Genomic DNA, 27,639 nt, shown 5'->3' on the forward strand with positions numbered 1-27,639 from the left:
CACATTCATATATAGGTCTTTGTGTGGATATATGTTATCATTGCTTTTGAGTAAGTAATTAGGAGTGGGATTGCTGGATCACAACTTTAACAGGCAAATGTTTCGCTTTGTGATAGTCTCCTTCTTTTCCTTCTGCTTTCCTAAAGTCTAGTAGTGAGGAGAGCCCAACTAGGTGATAAAGTGCCAATTGGGAGGGGGAAAGGGAGAGTGGCGGGCTGTTCTGATGTGGCTCAGATGGGGCTGGTTTAGAAAAGAAAAAATTTGGGGAGGGGACAGGGATGAATAGATATAAAAAGGCAGCACAGTTCGAAGGAGATCCCATGGATTTGAGTCAGAACATCTGGACTTACATCCCAAGCTCTTTGCTTCCTTTCCTCAGATTGTGAGAAATGTAATTAATATCTTGGTTTATAAATAGGTGAAATGGAAGCAATAATATTTACCCTTTATGATGATTTGTGGAATTGTTTTCTAAACACAAAAATTTCTCCAATGATGGTGTTATTTCAGGGAGAACACAGTAATGTAAGCTCTAAACCACCCTGGTTGGGGGTGAGGGTGGAAAGGTTGCTGGTGTTGGTACAAAAGTTGCTCTTTGTGCTTTGTAATCCAAACTTTTGACTTTTAACAAGATGTTAGTATCTATAATAATAAAATCGTAATATGCAAAACGACCATCTGGACAAGCTTCTGGATGAAGCCAGGTCTGCGAGGGCTGAGGCAGCAGCCAGGGCAGCTGCAAAGGCCTAACCTGCATGAATTTCACACGTTGGGCCTCTAGTATAAATATAGTGTGCGGGGGGGGGGGGGGGGGGGGGGAGGTCACAATATCATTCTTGATACTGGGGTACAAGCTCCTTTAAGGATCTGATAAAAACTATAAACTCCTTCCAAAAAATGCTTCCCACAGAATTCTAGGAAACAGTTCATAGACCCTTTGAGTACCACTCATGGACTTCAGTTTTGAGAATGCTGATTTATAGATACCAGTAAACAAACATAAACACCTAGTTACCTGTATAAAAATAATTCCATTGTGCTTACTTATACAAATAGCTTATATTTCCATACCATGTGGCACAGTCTTATCTTGCTTCTAATTATGTCAAATTGACTTGGCTATAAATTTGATTTGATTATAAAACTAAATTGTTGATGCAGCCTCCACATTTATCATTTGTTGTTCATGTGGCACGGTTCTGTCTATTCACAACTTTTAAAAGGAAAAAATAGGGGAGAATCCAAGATGGCTGCACAGGTAAACACAACAATTTCAATAAAATACAACTAAAATATAAAATGGACATTACCCAGAACTACAGGAAAGTCGGCTGACTGGAAATTCTACAACGAGAAGCAAGGAGAAAACCAGAAGGAAGCACGGAGGAGCTGTAAAAGCCTAAGGTACGGAGACATGCGGCGCGCATGGAGAGGACAGAGCCGGAGAGGAAGGCGGCTGAGTGCCTGGCTGGCGTTCCCTAGCGGGAAGGAGATAAAAGCTCAGACTGTGCTGGGCCCCAGTTCCGACTTCTCTGAACCCCAGTTCTAGGCCAGACCCCGGGGGCCCAGGCTCACACAGAGGGAGCTGGGCTGTAAGGCAGAACCCCGGGGGAGCGGCGAAAGGAGATCCCGGAGGCACGCACATTTCGCGCAGAGAAGGGACGGGGGTTGGCTGTGCTGCAGAATTGCCCTGGTGGGAAAGAGACAGGGGATCCAGGCTGCTCTGAACGCCACCTCCAACTCCACTCCCAACTGAACAGAACCCCAATACTGGGCTCATTGGGGGAGAGCCTAGACTGTTTGGTAGCAGGTAAAAATCAAGGGCACCTTTCTCTCAGAGGCACTTGCAATGAGTACTGAAGGACCCTGAGACTCAGGAGCCACATAGGGCGGAGCTGACGGAAGCCAAAGCTGTAGGCTCCACCCTGAAACCCTGCCCCATCAGGGAAGCTGCGAAAATGCCGAGACTAAATAGATCACAAACGAAAGAAATGGAGGACAAAAAGCAACTGGATATAGAGTTCAAATTTATGCTTATAAGGTTTTTCAAGAATTTCCTAGAAAAGATCGATAAGACCTATGAGGATATGAAAAGGGATCAACTAGCCAAAACCAGTTTGGTTCAATGGATAGAGTGTCAGCTTGGGGACTGAAGGGTCCCGGGTTCGATTCCGGTCAAGGGCATGTACCTTGGTTTCAGGCATATCCCCATCTCATTGATGTTTCTAGCTCTCTATCTCTCTCCCTTCCTCTCTGTACAAAATCAATAAAATAAAATTAAAAAATGAAAATGGATCAACTAGAATTAATAAGGAATCAACAAGAAATGATAAGGGATCAACCAGAAATAAAGAATACATTGTCTGAAATAAAAAATATTATACAGAGTCCTAAAAACAGAATGGAAGATCGCAAGAATCAAGTCAAAGATTTGGAACATAAAGAGCCAGAAGACACTCCTCCGCAGAAGCAAGAAGGCAAGAGAATCCAGAAAATTGAAGATAATGTAAGAAACCTCTGGGACAACTTCAAGAGACCCAACATCAGAATTATGGGGGTCCCAGAAGAAGAGAGAGAGCAAGATATCAAAAACATACTGAAAGAAATAGTGACAGAAAACTTCCCCCACCTGGTGAAAGAATTAAACTTACAAGTCCAGGAAGTGCACAGAATTCTAAACAAAAGGAATCCAAAGAGGACCACAACAAGACAAATCATAATTAAAATTCCAAGAGCAAAAGAGAGAATATTAAAAGCAGCAAGAGCAAAGCAAGTAGTTACCTATAAAGGAGCACCTATACGATTGTCAGCTGATTTCTCAATAGAAACCATGCAGGCCAGAAGGGAATGGCAAGAAATATTCAAGGTGATGAATAGTAAGAACCTACAGCCAAAGATAATCTATCCAGCAAAACTATCACTCAGAATTGAAGGCCAGATAAAGAGCTTCACTAATAAAAAAAAGCTAAAGGAGTTCATCACCACCAAACCAGAATTACAATATATGAATTGCTGAAGGGGGTTCTTTCGGAAGAGAAAGTAAATAAAGATAAAAAGTATGAACAACAAATACATAACTATCAACAAGTGAATCTAAAAACCAAGGAAATTAAAAAAAAATCTGATGAACAATATTAACTGTTGAATATAATAGAATCAGAGGTATGGAAGGGGAGTGAACTGAGGATTCTTGGGGGAAAGGGGAGAGGGGGTTGTGGGAAGAGACTGAACATAAACTGTGCACCTATGGATGAGGACAATGGGGGGTGGGGAAAGGGCAGAGGGTGGGGTGGAAACCTGGTGGAGGAGAGCAATGGAGGAGGTGGGGGGAGGAACATTTGTAATAATATGAACAATAAAAATTTATTTTTTTTTAAAAAGGAAAAAATAGAAAAACTGTTTCTTAAGAACTAGTATTCTGACTCCACGGTTTCATCTGTTGAAACAATTGATTCCAGGTTGAAAATTACTTGCTTTTATAGAATAAACTGGTAGGTGAGAGGCTGCGAGGCAGAATGGAAGGTGTTCAGGTTTCAAAAGACAGACCTGGCTAGAATCCCAGCTTCCTCACCACTTGTTAGAGTTCCACCTTAGCAGCGCCTTAAGCCCTGGCATTCACTAACTCCATCAATTAAATGGGAACAACAATATTTACCTAAGGGGTTTCTATGACATTTAGGGACAATGCAAACAAAGTGCTCAGGCTGTATTAGACGTTAAATAATGGTGCTGCTATTATGGTGAGTCCTTTGTGTTACACAACAGCAGCTATGTGTGTCCAGAGCTCCCAATGCTATAGAATCAAACTGGCATGGCCGATAGCTGTTGACACCACCTTGGGGGTGCCAGGGAGCCAGACAAGAGGTTACGGTGTGCCTTGCCTTTGATAGTCCACTGAAGCATGACTTCTCAATGGCACTTTCCTGGCTTTTCAGGAGGCCAGTGCAGAATCTAAGTCTCAAAAACCCGGAACTAACTCATGCAGGAGAAAAAAATAGTTCAAGAACCTTGTTTTCTTCCTTACTGCTAGCTTCCTTGTTTTTTCTTTCTCTGGCTTAGTGAATGCCAACACAAGGACTAATAAATCTTCTGACAGTTCTTATTTTATTCTAAGAATATAAGATCATGTCTGTATAAGTGCCATCACCTTCCCTGACTCCTTTGGGAAGAATGGAAACATCCTGTGAGTCACATCCTGATTCAGGCCAAAGCACTGAGCATCCATGGAAGTCAGTGTGGTGGCAAAAGCAGTGATTGGGTGTCAGCAGGGAATCTGGAGCTGGTCCCCATCACCATTTCTGGATCTCCCTGAAAAGGGCCAAAGGCTCTGCTTTCGTTCCCTCTTTTGTAAAATGCATGAAGTCGGCCTCGGGTGTGCGTGAGCTTTGGTCACACTTGTGATAAGCGGGGATCCCGCGGGACCCCAGCACGAGGGCGCATAGGAGCTTGGTCTTGGCCTGTGCTGCATCCGGCGGGCAGGCTGCGGAGCGCTGGGAATCGCGGATTGCGCATGCGCACGCAGCTCCTCCGCCACCTCCCCAGCCCAGCGTCTCCGTTGCCAGGGGAACCGGGAGCGGCGCGCTTTCCGGCGCCGTCGCGGCGCGGCGCAGCTGTCATGGCGGACACCGTCTGGAACACAGACACCGGGGAGGCTGTGTATCGCTCCCGGGACCCCGTGCGCAACTTGCGCCTCCGGTAGTCGCGTCGCCCCGGAGCCCCGTGCTTTTATGCCCTCAGATAACTCGAGCCTGAACTTCACTTCTCAGTGTTCGGCAGCCCCCACCTCCCCTTTTGCTTACAACCCTGGTCACTGCCTCCGCGGTCTCCCTGCGTCTCCCCTCATTGCCTGGCACCCTCTCTGCTCACAGCTACTCAGGGCGCCCAGAGTGCTCGGAGCTCAGTGTCCCCAGTACACTTTTCCATCCTACTCATCCCCGGCACCCCGCTCACCACCTTTCATTTGCGGGCACCCGGCACACCTTCGCAGAGGCTCACCCACTTCTGTATTGTGTTTCCCCATCTTTGCTCCCTGTTCATCTGTTTGGGTGTCCAGTTTTAACGAGTGTTTGGGCTTCTCTCTTCCTGACAGAGTCCACTTGCAAAGAATCACATCAAGCAACTTCCTCCATTACCAGCCTGCTGCCCAGGATGGGAAGGACCTCATTGACTTGGCCACTTTCAGGCCTCACGCTACCGCCAGTGGGTGTAGGATGGTGATGTGTCCCCTTGGGTACCTGGGAAGGGCCTAGGGTGGTAGTTAGCTTCTTAAGACAGGAAAGGCCCAGGGCTCTAGTCTGAGAAAAGGCAGGGAGGTTGGGTTCCTGGCCCAGGGTCAGATGGCCGGTAAATGCTGAAGCCAGGGTTTCGTTAGACGATTTTAACTACTATATTATGTTGTTGAGTACGGCATGATTCCTGCCATCAAGATACTGATCTTAATTGTGGTTCAGTGTAATGAAATAAAAACAAAAATAAACACACACACACACACACACACACACACACACACAAAACATTCTTTAGATATGTTACAAATTTTCCTGGCAACTTAAATTCCTTTCATGGCTTTTTTTTTTTTTTTTTTTTTTTTTTTTTCTAAAAGAAAATATGCTCCAAATCCTAAGTACACATCAGGACATTTTTTAAAGCAACTTGAAAATTTGTGTCAGTTTGAAAAATGTGTATTTTAAAATCCACTGTCCTCCTGCAGTTTTCCTTATCTGGGAAGGCAGCTGAGTGAGGAAGAGGGGACAGTGAGCTTGTGTTAGGCCACTAGTCTCTCTGCTTTTGTTTCTGTTAAAAAAAAATAGTCTTGGGGAAAAAGAATGTGGGCTGGTGGATTGTGAAGCATGTGTCTCTGAAAAAGGCATATTCTGCCAGGACTGTGTCATATTTGGTTCTTTATATAATCAATTATTTGCCTTTCCTCTTCTCTTCTGATACTTGGTCCTAAGGCTACAGTGTTTGTGATTCTGGATATATGGCTTCAGGAATAGTGAAGAGGAAAATGCCATGATTCCTTTTAAGCAAATGTAGATAATTAGGATTGAGAAAGAGCTATGCAGCCTGAATTTCAACTACTGACACTGAGTCGGGTTAAATAATTCCTAGAAGGCATGTCTTCCTTTTCAGATTAGGGTAGTGATTAAGGCCGATCCTTCTTGGGTCTTCATCCTGGCTTCTACTCATCCCCAGCCTCCCCAGGCTTAGTCTAGAGTGAATAGTTCATAAATCACTGAACTCCACTTGGTTTTGTGGCAATAGGAGAGCAGGGCCTTTGATTATAACTCACCACAGAGCTAGAAGCAGTGCTGGTTTGGCTCAGACATTGACTCACCCTGTTGTCTTCGAAGGCGGACACCGCCCAGATGAGGATGAAGAGGAGGAGCTTGTGATTGGGTGGCAGGAGAAACTCTTCAGCCAGGTGAGCCAGTGTCACCTGTCTTCTCAGTCTGCCTCCACCCACTCCACCTCCACCTTGCTGGTGGCAGGGAGAGATTCTTCATACAGATTGCCAAACCAATTTCCAGAAAGCTTATAGTAGCAGTTTATACTTCCTCCTGATGTGTTACAGGATCAGTGTAGTGTAGTGACTGTCATTACCCAGTTTTATGATCCTGAGCGAGGCATTGTTCACCCCAGCGTGCCATTGGTGACAGCAGAGTTGGATTAGACCGTCACTCTGGTTCCCTTTAGCTCTTACATCCTTTGGATCCCCTGCCCTCCATTAATTTAGATCAGTGGTTGGCAAACTCATTAGTCAACAGAGCCAGATATCAACAGTACAATGATTGAAATTTCCTTTGAGAGCCAAATTTTTTAAACTTAAACTTCTTCTAATGCCACTTTTTCAAAATAGACTCACCCAGGCTGTGGTGTTTTGTGGAAGAGCCACACTCAAGAGGCCAAAAAGCCGCATGTTTGCCGACCATGGGTTTAGATAAATGAGAGTTGACTATGAAAAGATGTCAGATTGTATCGGCTCTATAGAACTGTTCTAATTAAACAGTTACAGGAACAAACAAAAGTTTGACATGCTCTCGCTAGATCTTTCTTTCCTTGTGACCTCAGTTTGAAGTAGATCTGTACCAAAATGAAGCAGCCTGTCAGAGCCCTTTGGATCAGCAGTACCGCCAAGACATCCTGAAGCTGGAGGATTCAGGGAGAAGGAAGAACCGACGAATCTTTACCTACACCGACTGTGATAGATTCACCAATTTGGAAGAGGTATTGTTCTTCCCAAGGTCCCATGGCTTCCTTTTCCTTTGCCTCCCTGAGCTTCCTGGCCTCGTGGGGTTCTATGTGTGAAATCAGGAGCCTGGTACGGGGTAGCAGAGAGCCTGTCTAGGATCTGCCTTGTGCTGCTGGCAGCTGAGCTGGAATAGGGCAGCCTCAGTCTACAGGTGGAGTGGCTTCTGCTCTCTTCTCCACCTGCTGGAGGGCCTGGAGGAGCTGGCAGGGTCTCTAAGGCTGCAAACCAGGAGCTTGACTTCCCCTATTTCTTATCATGAGATAAGAAAGGTGGTTGGCATCTAGAACCATCTGGATCAGTGATTTTCAACCTTTCTCATCTCGTGGCATACATAAACTAATTAGAATTCTGTGGAACACACACAAAAAATATTTTTTGCTGATATGGCAAAAAAAAATAGGTATCATTTTGATTCATTCACACTGGACAGCTATTGTTGTGTTGGCTGTTGTCATTTTTTCTTTTTATTTGACAAACTAAGGAAAAAGCCGCATGTTTGCCCACCATGGGTTTAGATAAATGAGAGTTGCCTCTGACTAAATCAGTCAGATATTACATGTTTTAAAAATTCTTGTAGGACACCGGTCTAAAATTGCTGATCTAGATAAAATTCACCAGGGATTCAGCCAAAACTCTTGAGTGTGTGGTTTGAAGAGGAGTACCGTATAGCCACTGGCTTATGTCCTCAGTTTGCCTCAGTTATACCCTAGTGCAATGGTCACCAACCTTTCCGACCTCATGGATCACCAGGGGTCTGCAGACTACCAGATGGTGACCGCTACCCTAGTGGACTTAACATTTTCTCAGTCACTGCCTGATGGGTCTGTCTTCTCGGTGAGATGTTAGACTCATTGAGGGAGGATAGGGCCTCTATTTTCTGAGTTTTTGTCTACAACCTTGTAGATCTGTGCGAGGAACAGTTGTTAAGGGAGTATTTTTGAATGATCGGTACTTTTATCAGGAAAGTTGTGGGTTGGTAGCATATACAATTTGGGTTGTCCGTTTGGAAAAGTGAATAAAAGTGCTGTTAGCGCCCAGTTCCCGTGTGAGGACTTCCCACAGAACACGTGTACCCCATTTGGCATCTTCCAGGTACCTGGCAAAGGTCAGCATCTACCAGGCAAACTCACCCAACGTTTTGTCGGCATGTGCTCAGAAATTGCAGGCTCATCTAAATACTAGCACAGATAAACTCACCTCCAAAGGTCAATATCCTGCTAATCTCAGGATAGGAAGGCACCCAGGCGTGGCAGGAGTCTTCTCCGGCTTGTTTGTGCCACTCCTCCTCTTCACTAGCATGCATCTTGCAAGGAATCGTTTTAGATCCAGGTGCCAGATGAGGTTTCAGAAGGTTCCCTCTGGGTGACTGGTCCCACGTGGCCCTCGCCAGCTGGGTTATACAAGGCTGCTCTCTCTTCCCAGCACTGTCGGAAAATGACCACAGCCAGGGAGGTGCCGTCATTCTTGGTTGAGCGAATGGCACACGTCAGGCGGCGGCGGCAGGACAGGCGAGGCATGTGAGTGCACGTGTGCATGGGGACCCGAGGGGCCTCTGTGGTCCTTTCACGTTGTTCTCGGTGTGTGCACCAACTGCAGCTCTCCATTCTGCAGTAGACCCCCACCTGGGGGTGCTTCCCCAGGTTCCTCCTCCAGGCTCTTCAGGGAAGTGACCCTTCCTGTGGTGTCTCCCAGGGAGGGCGGCATCCTCAAGTCACGCATTGTCAACTGGGAGCCTTCAGAAGATTTCATCAAGAGCCACCACGTCATCAACACCCCTCTTCAGACGATGTACATCATGGCAGACCTGGGGCCCTGTGGAAAGTAAGCGAGGCTTCTCCCTGCCCAGCTCAGTCCTCATCCTCATCGCCTCCACTGGCCACCGCCTACCTGGTGTCATTACCCTGGGGCCTATGGGAGGAAGGGACTTCTTTTTCTTTTTATGCTTCTTAGCTGTTCTCAGAAGGAAGTGTCTTACCATGATAATTCTCCCTGCAGCCTCTGTCCTCTCCCCTGACAGGGTCTGACTGCCTCTTCCTCTTTCCCTGGAGGTGGGATCCATGATGCTGTTGATTTTCCGGTTTCTAGGCTCGGCTATAAGAATTATGAGCACGTCCTCTGCACTCTGAAGGTGGACAGCAATGGTGTGATCACAGTAAAACCTGACTTCACGGGCCTCAAAGGACCCTACAGGTGAGGAGAGAGAGAAAGGGGTGGTAGAGACTGCCATCTTCCCCGTGGCTTCGCTTCTCGCCCCTGGCTGAGGGACGCTCAGAAAGCCCTCCCTCTGTTCTGAGGTTAAGTTCCCGGGCAGCGGTCCATGTTCTGTTCTGGGCCATTGGCTCCTAGGATGCTGGGGATCCCGATCTCAGAAAACGTGCAGCCACACCAACTTGAAAGTGCCAGCCTCAGCAGAGTGGCTCAGTGACAGTAATTCTCTGCGCTGCTGAGCATAGGGGTTAACCAGAACGGATGGTGAACTCTGCCAGGTCTTTCCTCTGGGCTAATTCTTTTTCATCTCTATGTCCTGGAATAACAGAGCTGTACATTAGAAGTTACCCAGACCCTCCTGTCCATTTCTGAGGTGAGAGAACTGGGTGCCAGGGATGTTATGCTTTAGGGATTCGCCGTGACTTTGAATCGGAAATGGGCCCAGAACCTGTACTCTCAGTCTAGTCTAGTGCCCTTGCTTTACCAGGTTGTTTCCCTCTCACGGTCTTCATTCTGACCGTCACTTGTCATCATGTACTCTAAATGGGGTGTACGGCCAGTGATGGCTTCGATTCTGGGCTAGATCTGGAGGGCCCCATCTCTTGTTGTTAGAGTTGGTTCCTTTGTGGCTTTGACCTTACAGAATCGAGACCGAGGGGGAGAAGCAGGAGCTGTGGAAGTATACAATCGACAACGTGTCCTCCCTCGCACAGCCGGAGGAGGAGGAACGGGAGCAGCGTGTGTTCAAGGATGTAAGAGCTAATCCATCCCCGGTACCAGGCGGGTGAGCCCCAGCGCCTGGGAGCTGAGACCATGGCCGAGGTTGATGTCAGCAGTTGCAAAGTCTGCTCTTAATGACTCTCTCTGACGTAGGAAGCATTGCTGACATTATCAGACCCAAGTGTCTGATCATATTAGAACATCCCCATAATGACCATTTATTTGACCACTTACCATGCTCTGGGCTAGATATTTCACATCCGTTATTTCATTGAGACCGTACAACAGCTCTTTGAGGTAAATGCTTTTATTACTACCATTTACAAGTGAGGAGACTGAGACTGAGAAGCTAAGCAGCCTGCCCAAGTGTGCACAGCTTTTGCGGGTAAAAGCCAGGCGTCGGCCCCAGGCCAGTGGATCGCACAGTGACATCTCCCATCATTGCACTTTTCTCCCATTTGGAACTGAGCCCTGGTCTGGCATGGGTCACAGCCTTGGGTTTTGGTTTGGTTTCCTTCCGCAGCTCTATGGCCGGCACAAGGAGTATCTCAGCAGCCTCGTGGGCACCGACTTTGAGATGGTGAGTACCCGGCTTCCCGCAGCTCTGTGAGCTGGGCTCGGGCTGTGGCTGAGTCACAGAGCCTCTCTTAAAGGTCCCCAAGACAGCTGAAACCAGTTTGGCTCAGTGGATAGAGCGTCGGCCTGCGGACTGAAGGGTCCCAGGTTCAATTCCAGTCAAGGGCATGTACCTTGGTTGCGGTCACATCCCCAGTGGGGGTTGTACAGGAGGCAGCTGATCAATGTTTCTGTTTCATCAATGTTTCTAACTCTCTATCCCTCTCTCTTCCTCTCTGTAAAAAAAAAACAATAAAATATATTTTAAAAAATAATAAAATAAATAAATAAATAAATAAATAAATAAAGGTCCTCAAGACAAACTGTACTCTTCAGTGTCAAAGGTAATTAAAAAATAGCATATAGAGGATAGTCCTTGTTAATATTTTTTAAAAAATTGCATATTGATATAGATCTATTAGTACAAAGAAAATACCTTAAAGGGTACACGCATGCTATAGATGGCTTTTTTCTGGGGCAAGGGTAGGATTGGGAGATGATAGGTGAATACTTGAGGTGAGCGTGATATGTCAGGGATGTTTACTTTTTATTCTCTGCACTGATGTAGTTCTATACTCATGTGTTACTTTATAACTGATTTTAAAAATAAATATAAAGATAAAAACGTCTTCCTCACTCCCTGTGGATCTTTTTTCCTAAGGATGCCATTGAGAGGGAAGGGGTGTCATCCTTGCTTGTCAAATAGTTTGGCTTTTTAAAAACAAAACAAAACCTTTTAGGCCAGTTATTTTATGGTCCTGTTCTTTGTGTCCCCTCATTCCGGGAGTTCCATTTCTAGATCTGGAAACAAGGATAGAATTACCTGCAGGTCTCCCTCTCTCTTTTAAAAAAATTAACTTGTATTCTTCTCCTATTGCATTAGCAACAGATGGTCAGTGTTTAAAAGTTAGAGAGCTACCCAAAGAAGTAAAACGGGAAACTCCCTAGCTCCTCCAGTTTCTCAGCCACCTAAAGGGAACGAGGTCTCCATCCTCCCAGGACACACGAAGGACAGCTGTTAGGGCTTCCCTTCACTGTTGTCAATTTCCCACACTGTTTGCCCTCCCCACCATTTAAATTATATACTCCCCCCCCACACACACACACACATTACAACTTTTAGATATTTCAGGAAAGAGATCTATGAGGTGGCGGGGTCGGGAGGAAATTCGTTAGGGACACATCCAGTGTCGGGTCTTCCAGGAGTTTGTTAACAGGCTGGGGAAGTGCTGATCTCCACGCCGCCTGACCTTTCCCATTTCTCTCTCTACCTCAGACAGACCCAGGCGCCCTCCGGCTCTTTGTCAATGGAGAGGTAGGTAAGTGTCTTGCCAGGCAGAGGCTGCCTGCACTTGGTCAGGTGCCCCACGGAGCTGTGAAGTAATCGGCCCCGCCCAATGGATGCCTTGGGTGGTCTGCAGGACTTGGAAAACCCAGCCATGGGTCTTTCCTAGACACAGGACAGTTCCTGGCCCTCGAGGGACTTTCTTCCAGAAGCTAGAAACCCTTCAGGCCTGGGTGGGTGCTAAGGGGGATAGGAGAATAAGCTGAAATGGTTTCCTGTTTTTCTTAGTTTCAGCCAAAGGCTATGAATATGACAACCTCTATGTCCACTTCTTTGTGGAATTACCAACTACAAGTAAGTAATATTCATGAATTTATTTTTATTTTTTATTTTTATTGATTTTTTACAGAGAAGAAAGGAGAGGGATAGAGAGTTAGAAACATTGATGAGAGAGAATCATCGATCAGCTGCCTCTTGCACAACTCCTACTGGGGTTGTGCCCACAACCCAGGTACATGCCCCTGACCGGAATCGAACCCGGGACCTCTCAGTCCGCAGGCCAACGCTCTATCCACTGAGCCAAACCGGTTTCGGCAATATTCATGAATTTTTTAATATCCATTCTGAGAGCCTCTGAAGGCATTTGGTCAGGCCTTCTTCCCTGCTCCTGTACCAAAACTGTCATTGTTCTCTTCAAGGCCAAAGGTCATTTCCAAGCTGTCAAACCCTGTGGTGTCCTCTCTGCTTCCACCTCACCTGGCCTCTCGGAAGCATTTGACACGGCTCACTTTTCCTCATTGAAACTCTTGGCCTCCAGCTCCATGCTCCTCTGTTCTCTCATTGGTCCATCATCAGCCTTCTTGGCTGATTCCTCCTCTTCTTCAACTCTTCAAGTACCCAATGCTGTGCCTTTTCGGGCCCATGTTCTGTGTCTGAACCCCTTTCCGTCACATCTTTGCACGACGGGTTCTTCCCGAGTTCAGGCCTCTGAGAGGTCTCCCCTCACCCCTCGGCCTACACGGCCCCCGGGTCCCTCGGTGCCTTCACCTGCTTCAGTTTAGCGCAGCATTCGTCACCCCCTGAGTCTCCTGTTGGTTGTCAGTCTCCCTCCCCCTAGAAGGTTAGGTCCCTGAGACAGGGATGTTCTCTGTCTGATCACCAAGTTATCCCCACTGACTGTTCAAAGCAAACAGTGGACACTCAGGAAGTGTTCAGTGAATGATTGATTGAATGAGTGGATGAAGGAACTTGTCTCTTTCTCAACTGCTTGCCCTCCTCCCCGGTAAACGGGCTGTATGTTGTCTTCGGCTTTCAGACTGGTCCAGCCCAGCGGCCCAGCAGCTCTCGGGAATAACACAGACCTGCGCCACCAAGTCCCTGGGAATGGTACGGAAAGTGAGAGGGGTGCCTGGGAGGAAACAGGCCTCATCCTGGGGTGGCCCGCAGCCACGCCCTCTGGGCGGTCCCAGCGTTGGGTCTAGCCCTTCGGTGGGGGTCCCTGCAGGGCTGCACGGTCCCTGGGTCCTCTGGCCGCTTTGGGGAGAACGGGAGCAGCTTGTCACGGGGTGTCCCTTTACCTCAGCCTTTTCTCTCCTGCCTGGGGTGACCGTTTCCCTTTTTCCCTTGTGAAGGTGGCCTTGCCGTTGGCCACAGGGAGAACAAATCTCGGTTGAGGCCTCGCCTACCCCGTGGCACCGAGTATAAAATGGTGCTCCTCCTCTTTAGGACAAGGTGGCCTACTTCTCCTACCCGTTCTCATTTGAGGCCTCCTTCCTGCACGAGGACGAGTCAGCCGGTGAGTATCTCAGCAGCTCAGGTCTCTCGGGGCGGGGGGGCCCCCCGGGCGAGGGCCTCCCGTGACCCGCCGCTTCTCTCCCTTGCTCGCAGAGGCTCTCCCGAAGTGGCCCGTGCTCTACTGCGAGGTCCTCTCGCTGGACTTCTGGCAGAGGTACCGCGTGGAAGGCTACGGGGCTGTGGTGCTGCCCGCCACCCCAGGTGACCTCTTGTCCCACGCCCCGGCTGCTAGGAACAAGACTTAACGCCTCCAAAAGGCCCGCCCGCTGCCAGGGAGAAGGAGGGTAATTAGGAACCAGAAGCAGTTAACTTGCAGGGTTCCTGGCTCCTGTTGGGGGATGCCCTCCCTTCGTTTGAGACGGCTGAGAGGAAAGCACCCCTCGCTGTGAAGTCCAGCTCCTCTGATTGGAGTGCAGCCCTGAGCGAGGAGCTGCGGGGCAGAGAGGATCAGCCTTAGTTTTTACGATAATGCAGTCTGACATCCGCACCAGACGTCAGACTGTCACCAGAACAGGCGTTGCAGTGGTGCCTAGGCCAGTGCCACGGGTGGGGAGTCAGCAAGGGACCGCGTGCCCTATCCGGCCTGGCCTCATTGTCCTCCTCCTGCGCAGGCTCGCACACCCTGACCGTGTCCACGTGGAGACCCCTGGAGCTGGGCACGGTGGCTGAGCTGCGGAGGTTTTTCATCGGCGGCTCTCTGGAGCTGGAGGACCTCTCCTATGTGCGGGTCCCAGGGACCTTCAAGGTGATTTCTGTCTCTGGGGAGACCTCATGCTAAGAACTCGCATTCCTGTCTCATCTGTAGCAGGAGGGGACTGGGTTGGGGCCCCTTAATTGCTCGGCCCTTCCTTATTCCTAAGCCCCTTCCTTCCTGCTGCTTCAGCTGGAAGTCACAGCCACAATGTGAACCAGGTACAGATATCTACACCTCTCCCGTAGGAGATCTCTGGGAAATGGTGTACCCCAGATTTCCTTCGGCCCCCAGCCCACCTCCCAGCCCATCGCTGAGGCTCGATAGCCAGGGATGGGCAGGATCAGCAGGAAGCTTGTGGGACTGATCCTCAGTGAGCTTGGCCCCTGCTTTACGGCTGGGAGCCCCGTGTTAGCCTGAGGTGACGGAGTCCGGGTGCTGGAATGAGGTTTCCCCAAGAGCTGTTTCCCTTAAGAAAGGGAATGGGAGTAGGAGTGAGGCCGGCATGGGGTCTGGAGACTGGAGACCTGACGCCCTCTAACTGCCACAGGGCGAGCGCCTGAGCCGCTTTGGACTCCGCACAGAGACCACGGGTAGTGTCACCTTCCGCTTGCACTGTCTGCAGCAGTCCAGGTGCGTGGCCCGGCCTGGGCTCTTTATCCTTGGGGGTGGAGGGAGAGGGGGCTGGTGAGCAGCCGGGCCATGTGGCACTCTCCTCTGCAGGGCCTTCATGGAGTCCAGCGCTCTCCAGAGAAGGATGCGGAGCGTGTTGGACCGTCTGGGAGGATTTAGCCAGCAGAGTTCCATTCACAACGTGCTGGGTAGGTTCCGCCCCCCCCACCCAGCCCCTGCCCCTCCCGGTCCTCCCAGCGGGCCACCCAGGGCCAGCATGGGCCCTCTGCCTCCCCACACCACGGCAGCTGACTACTGTGTTTGCTTCCACCCCAGAGGCTTTCCGCCGCGCCCGACGCCGCATGCAGGAGGCCCGAGAAAGCCTCCCCCAGGACCTCGGGAGCCCCTCGGGGACCATGGTCTCCTAGCGCCGCCCCTCCGCGCAAGAGGACACAGGTGACGGCTCAGGCCGCGCTCTCCCTCCTCCTCACCCTTCTTACTAGAGCCCCGCTGAGAGCCACCAGAGCCAAGAAAATATCAGGTCGGCCCCTCTGCCTAGTCTCCTGCAGGCTCTTCTCCCGCCGTGTGGCAATAAAGCCCGAGACCCTGAGGTCCCATATTCACATGTCAGCTACTGCGAGTGGGCATCCCAACGGGCATTTTTTTTTTTTTTTTTAACTAATTTGGGAAAACCCATAGTAAGTTCTTTTCCTCAACACAGCTCCTCTGGCTTGTCCCAGGTCTCAGTAGCAATGGGCTGCAGGGGCCTCCTCTACAACCTCAGGAAAGGAGGCTCAGGAAAGGAGGACAGTGAGGGATCTTAAATTCCCAGCCCCAGAACCTCAGCCCCTGCTCTCCAGGGTAGCCTCGTCCTGCTGCTAGAGGCTTGTTGCATTTGCGACACGACTATTTCTGGAGGCAGTGCCCAGTCCTCTCAGCTAGCTGGGTGGTATCTTTTATTGTGTGTTTTTTATACATAAAAGCTTGTTATACCGACTGATGTTCTGTTGGCCGTTTCTCTGCTCAGGTCGCGGGCCTGGTTGAGGTATTCCCCTTCAGAGCGAGGCCCATGTGCTGCTACCCTTCCCCATTTCTGCCCTTTTCTACTCCAGTGTTTCTTCTGATCCTTTCACTCAGCCCCCAGGAGAGGCGCAGAGGTTAGTGCCAGCTGTGTCGGATCCGCAGTCCCCTTAAACATCCTCAGCAAAGCCTGGGACTCAGGTCACGCCCTCCCCAGCCCAAGGCAGAGACCAGCTCCCGCCCTCAGTAGTGCTTTATTGGCAGAAGCAGTGCTTTATTGTCACCCAGCCTGCAGGCTCCCGAGGAGAACTCTGGGGTGGCTGGAGGCAGGGACTGTGTGGTCTCTGGAGTGGACTCTGTGGGGTGGCTGGAGGCAGGGACCATGGACAGAGGTCAGGGATGGGCTGGGAAATATTAAGTGTCTGGAAACCCTCCAGGTGACTTCTTACGTGGGCCTCAAGACCTCCATGCTTGGCTCCCAAGGCAGGTGGGCTCATTGCTCCCAGCCAGAGAACAAACTCGGAGCTGTTGCCAGCGAAAGCATCAGCAGGATATGGTTGCTGGGGGTTGGGGTGTGGCGGGGAGGAGGGTGAAATTGTCGTCTTCCCTGGTTCCCTGTCACCAGGGTTGGAGGCTTGGGGTGGAGGCCTGTGGAAGCAGTGGAAGCGGACATGTGAGGGATTGCTGGAATCCAGAAATGAGCTGTTTTAGGGTGCTGATGACTAAGCCAAGGCTAGCTGGACACTTCCTCCCATGCTCCTACCCCTCTCCCCACAAGTTCTAGGCCCCTGCGTGGGATTAACTCTCAGCCCGGGAGCCAGAAGCTAGCATACTGGGAATCCCTGTATGGAACGAGTACCTTGTCCCCTGTTATCCCTGCTTAGAGGCCTAAGATAAGGTGACCAGATGACCCACTTTTGGCGGAACAGTCCCAATTTTTAACAATTTGTCCCACAGTGTTTTAAAAAAGTCCAAAAGTGGACTTTAAAAGATTCTTTCTAAAAATTAGGACTTTTTAAAAACGCCACGGGATGCAAGACAAATTGCTAAAAATCAGGACTGTCCTGCCAAAACCTGGACGTCTGATCACCTTAGCCTAAGAGGACTCCGCCATCCCATCTGGGGGAGGAAGTGAGGGCCTGGCCTCCCCTTACCTGCAGAAGCCTCATTTGCCTCTCCAGGCTGACAGGTCCAATCTGGGGATTCTGCCGCAGGGCTCAAAGTCCTGGGGGAAGGTGTTGGCCCTGAAGATGTCCCTCGGAACCATGGTGATACCGGTATTGTCACACACAATTCGAGACAAGGAGATCCGACGCAGGGCCCTGCGCTGCCTCTTGGTGAAAACACCTCGTTTCTCCCACCAGAACCTGCCGAGACAGTGGAGAAATGTGGATGAAAGTATAATGAGCACCTGCTGTGTGCCAGGTACATTATGTCATCCCATCCTCACAAAGTTCCTGCAAAATAGGTATTATTCCTATTTTATAAATGAAGAAACCGGTTCAGTGGTCAAGTAAATTGCCCAATATTAATTTAAGTGGCCAGGGCTCGATTTGAACCTAGGAGAAGGTCCTATCCAAATAAGTCCAGACTTAAACCACAAGCTTATAGGAGGGAAACCAGGGTTAGCCTTTCCTGCCCATGTTTTCCGGGATCCGTTAGCCTGGAATAGCGAGGAGGCTCAGAAGTCTCCTGGGTTAAAGGTGCCTTCAGCTCAGGTAGCATCAGCCTTCCTGGGTCAGTGGTCTCTCCCTCTGACCAGGCTCTCCTGGTCTCAGATCTTGTGAATTTGAAAGAAATGAAGCTAAAAAGAGCCCTCTCCTCCATTGTTGGGTCTTTAAATGTTAGTGCTTCTCTTCCCTTCGCAGGAGCTGGTTTCTTTAGGGTCGGGTCACTTACCTGTCTCCAGTGCGGGCCCTTCTGAACTGGTTCTCAAAAAGACAAGCCAGAAGAGGCCCCACACGGGCCCCTGGCAGAAGCGGCTCTGCGATGGCCCCAATCCAGATGTCAATGTTGTCAGGAGTCCCGTATAGATTCAGGAACTTTCTTGCTAAATCCCGGTTCTTCAGCACACAGCTAAGCTGTGCCAGATTCCTGGGCTGGGAGAGCCCACAGAAGCGCCGCCAAGCATTGTACCCTGAGGAGAAGGGGGCAGAAGCAGTTTCGGTCTTACCCCTGCTGTCCTTCCATTAGCTTCTGCTTCTCTCCACGTTTCTCCTGAGAGCTCTGTGGTCTGGCAATATCAGGCAGAACAAGAGCCCTGCAGGCAGGGAGAGGCCCTGAGCCAAAGACCAAACGCCAGCGGGCAACCATGCTCTGTGTGCATCAGACTGAGGAGTGCGTGGCACCCGAGACAGCACCCAGGACACAAAAGGGTTTGAGAATGAATGAATGAAATAAGGGAGTGAACAAAACAAGAACTGAAAAGAAGGGATCAAGTTTACTCAGAAAAGGACCCCATGCTGTGTGGTTCCATTATTTGAAAGGTCCAGACTAGGCAAATAGGAAGAGACAGAAAGTAGATTAGTAATTGTCAGGGGCTGGGGTGGAAGTGGTGATTGACTGCTATTAATTTTGTGAATGAAAGATATTAGATATGATGATCGATGCATGACTCTATACCACATGTGTCAAACACAAGGCCCGCGGGCCAAATCTGTCCCGTCAGGCCTTGCAATGTGGCCCACACCGCGCTGTCATCACTGCACTCTGCTGCGTTTCCATCACAATGACAGTTTATGACTGTTCAGTAAACCATTGGGCCCGCAATTTAGGCTGGATTTTAGATTTTGGCCCCTTCTCTGATTGAGTTCGATACCCCTACTCTATACTAAAGTCATTGAATTGTATACTTTCGAAGGGTGAATTTTAGATGTTAACTATATCTCAGTAAAGCAATTATTTGAATTTTTCACCTACTCAGATACTTCCAAGACTAGCCATGCTGATTTCTCAGCTATCAGGATCTCACACCAGGATCAGGCCACGTGATGTGTGGGAATATCAACATGTGAGATGGCTTTGCCATAATCTGAAGGGACACTAGCCCAACTTCAACCATTGAACTACAGCTCACAGCACCATCCCCCAGCCGAACAAAGGAAAGCCATGTCATGCTTTACCATTACTAAGCTCTGGTGCATGTATATCTCTCAGGATCCTCACAACACCTTTGTCATTACCATTTTATTAGTGGATACTTGTTGAGCTTAAGCAACCATGATGTTTACTAGTAAGTGGACTTCAAACCATATCTTCCCATTCCAAATTTGTTGTTGGATTTGGGAAGGAATTAGAATAGACTGTAAGAGACAGTATCAGGAAAATATTTCTGGGACAGCTTGCCGGGAACAGGTATTTGGGGAACAAAGTATCTCTTTGAGGCAACTTGAGTGGTTAACAACCTCAGTTCTCCAGTAGGGGGCACCCAAGTATAATGGAGGAAAGAAACTGATTTTTCAGCGCTCGCTGTGTGCCAGCCAGGTGCTGCGTTAGGTGCAGTAGGAATCCCTCCCACTCCGTTATAACACAAAGATTAGTTGAGGCAGACGGAGCTTCAGGCTGTAGGTAGACAGGAAAGCAGTGGGGAGAGGGAGAGGAGCAAGGTGGTGGTCAAAGCCTTCCCCTGACATGGCGGATTGATCAGGGGGGAAGAAAGGAGAAACTCTGAATTTGATTCACATTTTACTCCTTAGTTATGTGGCATTGGGCAAAGTACTGGATGTCTTTGAGCTTATTTCCTTTTCTATAAAATGACCGTGGTCACTGGAAAGACTAAATGAGTTATATCCATGAAAGTGCCTAATTTGATAAAGCTTTCTGTGTCCTCGCCAAGCAGCCAAGGCAGCCTTCGTTTTACTCCACCCACTCCCTGCCTCTCAGGCTCGGCCTTGCTCCACTTAGAGCCAGTTTCTCTGTCCCTGGAACTTGGACCTTTCTCCTCGGAACTTGCCAGGGTGTTGGGGAATGGAGCGGTTCATCCCTGCCTTTTATATCTGTTTCTCTCTACTTGGAAACTCCAGACTACCTTTGCTCATCTCCCGAGCCCAAGGCCTGGTCCTGTTGTGAACCCAAAGATGCAGACCCTGCAACAGACGGAGACGTGGCAGGACAGCAAAAAGGCGGTCTGAGAAATGTTCTTCCTCATCACCCTCGGCCTCGCCTGCCTCGGAGCCACAGCTCAGACTGTAGACAGTCCCAGTCAGAGAGGAGGCACCCAGGACCTGCTCTGAGACCTGTCCCCACCACACCACCAGCAGCGGGCTGATGAAGGGGTGGGCAGCCCCTCACCTGGGAGGCCGTGGTCCCGGCTGCGTTGCATGTTGAGAGCCGCCAGGTCCAGCCCGATTCTTCTCACTTGCTCGAACAGCCGGTCCCGGAGCTCATCCACCAACATGGAATCCTGCCGGTTCAGCTTGGCGGGGGTAGCCATGAGGCCTCGGAGGATGGGGTCGATGCCACCTGGTGGCGGGGAATGAGAGCAGCACAGATTGGAACAACCTCTGGGAAGCCCCTGAGTCACCACAGGAGGCCCGAGTAGCTCAGCGCTGGGTAAGCCAGTCACTCTTATTCTGGGATGATGATTTCAGAAAGCAGAAGCCTGGGCAGACATGAGGAGAGCTGGTGCTGTCAGGGAAAGGGGTCATCTCTACTTCTCAAAGGAGTGGAAGGCAAGCTTCTTTCAGGCCCACAAGCCACCAGTCTGACATTAATCTCCTCCCCTTTTAGAAATCCCCAATCCCAAAGGGGATGGGAGACCTGGGACTGAGGGTCCTGGTGGCCCCCGCCTTGTTTTCACTGTCCTGGGGAGATGATTAGCAGTGGCCTGAGCAGCAGCTGGCCTCCTGGCAGTAGACCTGGCCCAACTAGATTGGGGGTGTGCTCCCCAACCCCACTCCCATCTGCCCCTGGAAAACCTGGTCACCTTCATGCACGACTCGCCAGCTGGCAAAGAAGGAAGAGCTGAGCAGAACCCGTGAGTTGGGCGCTGAGGCCCGGTACTGGCTGTCCAAGCGGAACACGAAGGGCTGGAGCATGGTGTGCCCGAAGCGGAAGGCCAGGGTGAAGACGTTGGCCACGCGAGGGTCCACGTTGGGGCAGTACCCTGAGTAGCGCCCCAGGGTTCTCCTGGCCCGGGCCTGGCCCAGAACCTTGGGCAGAAAGTCCCGGTAGGTGATGATCTAGAAGACGCAGGAAGAAATGACCTTAGCGGCTGCCTAGCCCATTCCTTTACCTTTGGCCAGACCTTTGGCTTGTCCAAGGGCTCCTCAGACATACATTCTTGAATGTCTATAGTGTCAGATGTTGCAACATTAATTTCCCATTGGCTGCTGAGACACTGAAGCCCAGGTGGGCTGACTGGCACGGCGAGGCTGACGCCACGAGTTGGTGGCGGAATCGAGGGTACAGGTCAGATCTCAGGCATACACACTCAGACCTGACTTCCCTGAGGCACATCCCCGAGGGTGTGTGAAGGAAGGCGGGAGCCCCTTTTCCAGATGCTTCTCATACCAGATTTCCTCCAGGGGATGCTGGGACCCCCTGGGCTGCCTACCTGGACCATGGCCCCCACGATCTTCCGGGCCTCCTGGTAGAGCTGGTCTCCAGTCCACCGGGGATTCAGGCGTCGCAGCTCGGTAGCCAGCCGGTTGTGCTCTCGCATGAAGAGGGTATGCATGGCTGTCAGCGAGGGGTTTTCGCTTGATCGAGCGTCACCTTGAAAACCCCAAGTTCAGAGTCACCATAGCTCTTCCCAGAGAAATGTCTTTCTGCTAGGGCAGAGTTCTGGGGACTAGTCAAAGGTGGTGGGACTTTCTGACCTGGGTCAGGCTCCTGGCCCTCACTCGGCCTCCATCTCCTCAGCTGTGAGGCCACTCACTGACCACCACCCTCTTCCCTAATACGACGGGCCAGGAGCGGGAAGACAGCGGGGTCTCGCATCCTTAAGCGATTGGAACAGGTGCGGGTGTGGGGAGAAAAGCTCAGGGCAGCTGCCAGCCTCGGGCAGGAGAGTCATTGCCGAATGATTCTACTCCACAAGATGGTCATATCCACAGCTGGTGCAGAGACCTGGATGACTCTAGGAACCTTGATTTGGGGACTAGGAGCCCCTATCCCAAGGAACTGCATGTTCTCTGTCGAGGGCAGGTTGTTCCACAGCTTTGGAATTGCCATCATGCAAGAGGGAGGGTTGGGCAGAGCCTCTTTCTGTAGCTAGACCTTTTCTCCTAGAGGCCAGGAGGCAAAGTAAATCCCTGAAAGTGGCCTGGTTTTGAACTATTAAGTCTTTTTGTACAAGGTCTTAATCCACTTTTCAGTAAGCCTCTCATGAAAGTGCAAAAAACAAACAAACAAAAAAAAAAAACACACCCAAAAAACAAAAAACCAGTCTTGCCCTGGCCAGTAGCTCAGCTAGTTAGAGCCTTACACTAAGGTTGTGAGTTTGATCCCCAGTCAGGGCACATACAACAAGTAACCAATTCAACAACAAATTTTGAGATGTTTCTCTCAAAATCAATCCATAATTTTTTTTAAAAAAAAATGCAGTCTTTAAAAAGGGGGCTGGAGCCAACTCCCTGAGAAGAAGGCGGTGGCACAGCGTGGACAGAGCACAGACCTGGATGCTCAACTGACCGCAGTGCCCTCTGTGGACTCTGCCATCTGAACTCTGTGCTCTGGGCACATGAGTCATCTTCCCTGCGCCCACTTTCTTGTCTGTCAAATGAGGGTGATCACAGTGGCCTCCTGTCATGGCTGCTATAAGATGGGAGAGGGCACATTTACGTGTCTTAAACCACCAGGAAGGATGCCCGCATCAACCAGCACATGGGGGCAAAGAGCTGAGGAGGGTTCCAATTATGCATCTGGAAGAAGGTACCAAGTACCAGTGTCTAGCAACAGTTGGGGATGAGGGGTGGGGAGTAAAAACCCAGAGAGGATTAAAAAAAAAAAGTAGGTGGAACTAAAGCTTCTTTCAAGTACAGAGCCATAGTGAGTGAAGGGTAGGCAGCTCCTCCTCTGCAGTTCCAGAAACACGAAGAGCAATAGGTGGATGTTGGATCAAAATGGGAGGACCTCTCTGAAAGTCAGCACTGCTGGAGATAGGTGTTCGCCAAGGGTCTCCCAGCAACCTATGGGTCCTACGACAGCTGCACGCTGATCTGTTCTATGGCGTGCCTCATGCTGAAGTCTGAGGACCTGTACCCCCACCGCCTCCCCCCAGGGCCTCCCAACCCAGAGCCCCGGGCTGGCAGCGTCCCAGGAAGACCCCGCCCGCCCGAGCCTGACCTGCCAGGAAGCAGGGGATGCGTGCGGAGCGGTTGGTGAGGAGGCAGGGGTCTTCGTGCAGGTTGTCAAAGGGCAGCAGGTCCCGGCCGTTGTCTCGGAAGCGCTGGTTGACGGCCAGGAGCCCGTGGAAGTTGGTCCGGTTGCGAAGGCGCAGGGCGAGGGAGACCTCGCTGCCGTACACCATGCTGGCGTCCACGAAGGAGGTGAGGGAGTTGATCTGGTTCCGGATGATGTTCTTCTTATTGGGGCATATGACTGCCGAGCGGAAGAAGGGGATGCAGTCTTTCTGGTTCTTGATTCGGGGGTCATTGGCCGGAATCTGAGGGGCAAAAGGGAGACGGTGACACTGGGGTCCCTTAAGAGCAATCTCATCCTTCTTGGTCCTCCCACGCTGGCTTCAAAACCCTGTTTAAAAGTCTCCTCCTTCAGGAAGCCCTCCTTGACTCATCCAGACTCTCACTGCTCACCAGGTCGATTTGAATGTCCTTAGTACTTTGTATCACAGATTCATGAAAGATTAGAAATGGATGAAACCTTAGGTCCTCATTTTCCCAGTGGGGAAACTGAGGCTTGGAGACGGGAAGTGACAACTCGTTAGCAGGAGAGGAAATATTGAAACCTAGTTCTCTTGATAGGCCTGGGCTCCTTTCATGTCATTCCATTCAACATGTTTCCTAAGCACCTTTCTAATGGCGGGTGCTCGGGAGATAGGAAAATCAGCAAAGCCCAGTACAGGTTGCAGGAAGCTCGCAATTCACAGACACATACGTAGAGAGTGTAACTCTAAATCAATGTGCCATTTGCTATGCTTGATCTAAAAGCCAAAAGGGACAGGTGACATAGGCAGATTCAGGAAGGCCTCCTAGAGGAGGTGCCCCTGAGCCAGAGCTTGAAGAAGGAGCAAAGTTACATCAGGGAGGAGCCGGCCAGGGGCCCTCACAGGTCATACCCCATGGAGATCCCCTTACCTGTCAGGGCAAGTGCAGGGGTGAGGGTGTGTGTGGAGGTGTGTCCCCCCCATACACACACACACACACACACACACACACACAGCAGAGGCTCTGCTCCCTGGAATGCATCCTCTCCTCTCTGCTGTTCCACTCCACCCTTGCCTCCCAGCCTGAAGGACAGCTCCCTGCTCACCACCCACCCCAGGAAGGAAGAAGGTGAGAGGTAAGAGACCCAAAAACAGCAGCTAAGGCTTCCACCACCAGGTTCAGACCTACGGGTCAAAGCCAGTCTCTCGATTGCTTCCCCTTCCCTGGAGCCTTTACCAAACCTCCTGGCAGATTGTCCCACCCCACCCCTCAAACCACAAAGAACGGGAGTGCATAGCGGGCTGCGCTTCCTGTCTCTGTCTGATACTCCAGCATCACGGACAGCGCCTTCGGGATGGTACTTAAGCCTTCCAGATGCCTGCCCCAGCTCTGGCCCAGCATGGAGGCCAGGAGTCGGGAGATGGGTTGGGGGTACCTTGATGGGGAAGCAGGGAGGCAGCTGGGCACAGGTCCTCTCACAGTCAACACCTCCAGCGAAGCCCACTCTGGCTGGGGTCTCGGGGGAGAAGTCCAAGTCGTGGTCAATGAACTGGCCCCACTGCATGAACATGAGGGCCCGGCTCCGGTCCTGGGTCATCCTCTCTTGGGGGAAGCGCACGATCTGGTTGGAGACGGCCCGGACCTGAAGGGAAGAGAGATCCGTGTAGGGGGTGGGCTCTGGACCCTGAAACCCAGGACTCGGGGGGCAGCAGGTTGCCTCTGCCAGAGTTAACAGTCTCTCCTCGCCTTTCCTACTTGGTCCCACCTCCTGGGTGTCGTTCCCGGAGGGATGGGCTCTGGCCTGGCTCCTGGGAGCTCCAGGAGGAAAGAGAAGGGGAGAGGCTAGGCTGGCTGGCTCAGACTCCACCAGCACTTCCAGAGAGGTTATTACGTCAAACCGGTAGATCAATTTATGAACTGATGGAAAACTGGATGATAGAGATGATTGATAGGTGCAGGGATTGGCTGTTAGGTAATGGATAATGTAGAGAGAATGGATAGATCAATAGAAGAAAAATTAATAGATGTTGATAGGTTGTTATATTGACATATGAATAGAAATTGATAAATGTGAAATAGCACATTTATCAGTAGATGAAGATGTATAGCTCTTTATACAGGGGTGAGCAAAAGTAGGTTGATAGTTGTAATACAAATTAGTAATACAATAATTAATAGACAAAACAAGAATTAATTCTGTTTAAATTCATACTCAACTGTAAACTACTTTTGCTCACCCCTGTATTTAGCAAGATACTTTGGCCTTAATTCTTTCAGGAAAAAAATATAATAATGGCTGGCATTAAATTCTATCATATATATGGGTGTTTATTTAATATTCATGCCAGCACCATGAGGCAGGTTTTGCTGCCATTTTACAGGTGAGGAAACAGAGACTCGGCGTTATCACCTGCCCAAAGTCACCCAGCCGGCCAGAGGGAGAGCCTGGGTTCCGGTCTGCTGGCTGACTCTGGGCTGTGCTTTCACCCCCTCTCCCTACACCCCTCACCCCAAGTTTAGCCGAGATCAAGCATCCTCCAGGTCCTCAGTCCCTACTCACAAGCGGGAGGAGGAAGCCATTGCGCCTCTTGCCAGGGGTCCAGCCGTAGGGGAGCGACAGCCCATCCTCGTACTCGGCCGGCAGCCAGCGGGCCAGGGCGGTGTTGGAGGCCCCCAGCCAGGGCCTCCTCCTGCGGCAGGGGGCGCACTCGGGTCAGCAGGGTCCCCGGTTGGAGGCCATTCAGCGTCTAGGGAGGGGAGGGGAGGGCAGGGAGGCTCCCCCGGGACAGGGGCAGCCCCTCGCTCCCACCTGTTATTACATCTCCCCGTGATGGTCCGGTACTTGTCACTGCACTTCTCTTCCTGCCTCTGGGCGGTGCAGCCACTGGCCTTGGACAGCAGCCACAGCTGGGGTTCCGTCAGCATCTCTGGGGGGGGGGGGGGGGGGAAGCAGGCGGGTAGGGCCCTGGATCCAGGCTCCTGGCACCTTCCTGAGGTGGACTATTCTGTACCTCCCTTTCATCCCTTTACCCTCTCCCCTGCCGACACCTCAGAGCTGCGCACCCCCTCCCCCTCCTGCCTGCCTTCCTTCCTCTCCCAGGCCAGGGCAGCCCGGGGGCCCCGTGGGGAGCACGGTACCAGTGACATTGAAGGGGCTGGACTCCTGGCGTTGTAACTTCTCCTCCAGCAGCCCCAAGGCCACGTGCATGTAGTCAGCAGCCTGGGTGACTGTCCTGGTGCCCGCTACCGGCTGTTTGAAGTAGAACAGGAGGTCCGTGGGGCGGGCAGAGCCACTCTGAAAGCGCTGCTTGATGCTGCCCAGAAGAGAGGAGGGGGAAGGGGAGCTGACTTAAGGAAGCAGAGCCACCCGGCAGAGCCCCATCCCATGCCGGGGGGCAGTCGGGACAGTGAGAACAGACAGATGGAAGGGAGGGTCTCTACCAACGTGGCACTGCCCCCATGGTGCCCAGGGGCAGGGTGATGGGTGCGATGACCTTGGTTGGAGCCCATCCTCCCTCTTCGACCCTCCCCAGGCCCACACAGACCCCAGACTCAGACCTACCTCCTCTGAGTCTGGTTGTAGGCGGCATCCACCAGGAACTTGGCCTCTGCGATGCAGCTCTGGAGGACCGAGGTCTCCACGGCCCTGGGGGAAGCTGCTCAGAGAGGGAAGGAGACTCAGGGTCCAACAGCCCCCCAGGCCCAAGCGATTCCCCCTCCGTTGCCCTTCTCCGCGGCTGTCCAAGGGGCTGTTACCTGGGGCGATGGCCTCACAAGGCGGGGCCAGGACGAGGGTGAGGACGAGCCCTGCCAGGGCCAGGAGCAGTTTCCTCTCCACTGTGAGGCCCTGAGCCACAGCGGGGCAGCGAGCAGCACGACCAACACCCGAGCAGTGCATTCTGGCGGCCCTCCTGCTCCTCTTCCCAAGTGGCCGGGAAGGGACTTTTATATCCAGCCCTAGGGTGGGGCAGGGGAGCTCTGGGCCCCAGAAGCCAACCTCTTGAGGTGGAGCTCTAGAACTTCCCTCTTAGGGGGGATGCAGGGAGGCGGGCAGGCGGGGGAGGGGGTAAACATTGTGAGACTGAAATCCCCACCCAACCCTGCCACTCAACCAGCC

General features: G+C 51.2%; 2 protein-coding genes across 4 annotated transcripts; one reads left to right on the forward strand and one right to left on the reverse strand.

The window, feature by feature from the left end:
• The first annotated feature begins 4,198 nt into the window (after positions 1–4,198).
• On the forward strand, positions 4,199–16,174 carry MKS1 (MKS transition zone complex subunit 1). 3 transcript variants are annotated; one of them, XM_045587328.1, is made up of 18 exons: positions 4,517–4,695; positions 5,090–5,205; positions 6,354–6,424; positions 7,072–7,227; positions 8,675–8,769; positions 8,945–9,073; positions 9,338–9,442; positions 10,104–10,212; positions 10,704–10,760; positions 12,072–12,114; positions 12,369–12,434; positions 13,396–13,466; positions 13,806–13,875; positions 13,968–14,075; positions 14,486–14,619; positions 15,116–15,198; positions 15,289–15,386; positions 15,514–16,174. In XM_045587328.1, the coding sequence occupies exons 1-18, from the start codon at positions 4,616–4,618 to the stop codon at positions 15,603–15,605; spliced, it is 1,683 nt and encodes a 560-aa protein (XP_045443284.1). In that variant the 5' UTR covers positions 4,517–4,615; the 3' UTR covers positions 15,606–16,174. The 3 variants fall into 3 exon arrangements, with proteins under 3 accessions (XP_045443285.1, XP_045443284.1, XP_036310238.2); XM_036454345.2 differs by having other exon boundaries at positions 4,520–4,695; positions 5,090–5,199; XM_045587329.1 differs by lacking the exons at positions 13,396–13,466; positions 13,806–13,875; positions 13,968–14,075; ... (2 more) ...; positions 15,289–15,386; positions 15,514–16,174 and adding an exon at positions 12,779–13,382 and having other exon boundaries at positions 4,199–4,695; positions 12,072–12,110.
• A 416-nt stretch (positions 16,175–16,590) lies between these two features.
• Positions 16,591–27,497, reverse strand: EPX (eosinophil peroxidase). Its single transcript, XM_045587327.1, has 13 exons — positions 27,279–27,497; positions 27,085–27,178; positions 26,661–26,836; positions 26,332–26,449; positions 26,083–26,212; positions 24,958–25,164; positions 23,485–23,803; positions 21,752–21,912; positions 21,122–21,377; positions 20,488–20,658; positions 18,097–18,334; positions 17,352–17,564; positions 16,591–16,845 (listed from the first exon to the last, which is right to left on the reverse strand). Exons 1-12 carry the CDS (start codon positions 27,418–27,420, stop codon positions 17,363–17,365), a joined length of 2,214 nt encoding a protein of 737 aa, XP_045443283.1. The 5' UTR covers positions 27,421–27,497; the 3' UTR covers positions 16,591–16,845; positions 17,352–17,362.
• Between the last annotated feature and the right edge of the window lie 142 nt (positions 27,498–27,639).

This window comes from Pipistrellus kuhlii, unplaced genomic scaffold (assembly GCF_014108245.1).
Source record: "Pipistrellus kuhlii isolate mPipKuh1 unplaced genomic scaffold, mPipKuh1.p scaffold_m20_p_28, whole genome shotgun sequence".
Taxonomy (NCBI): domain Eukaryota; kingdom Metazoa; phylum Chordata; class Mammalia; order Chiroptera; family Vespertilionidae; genus Pipistrellus; species Pipistrellus kuhlii.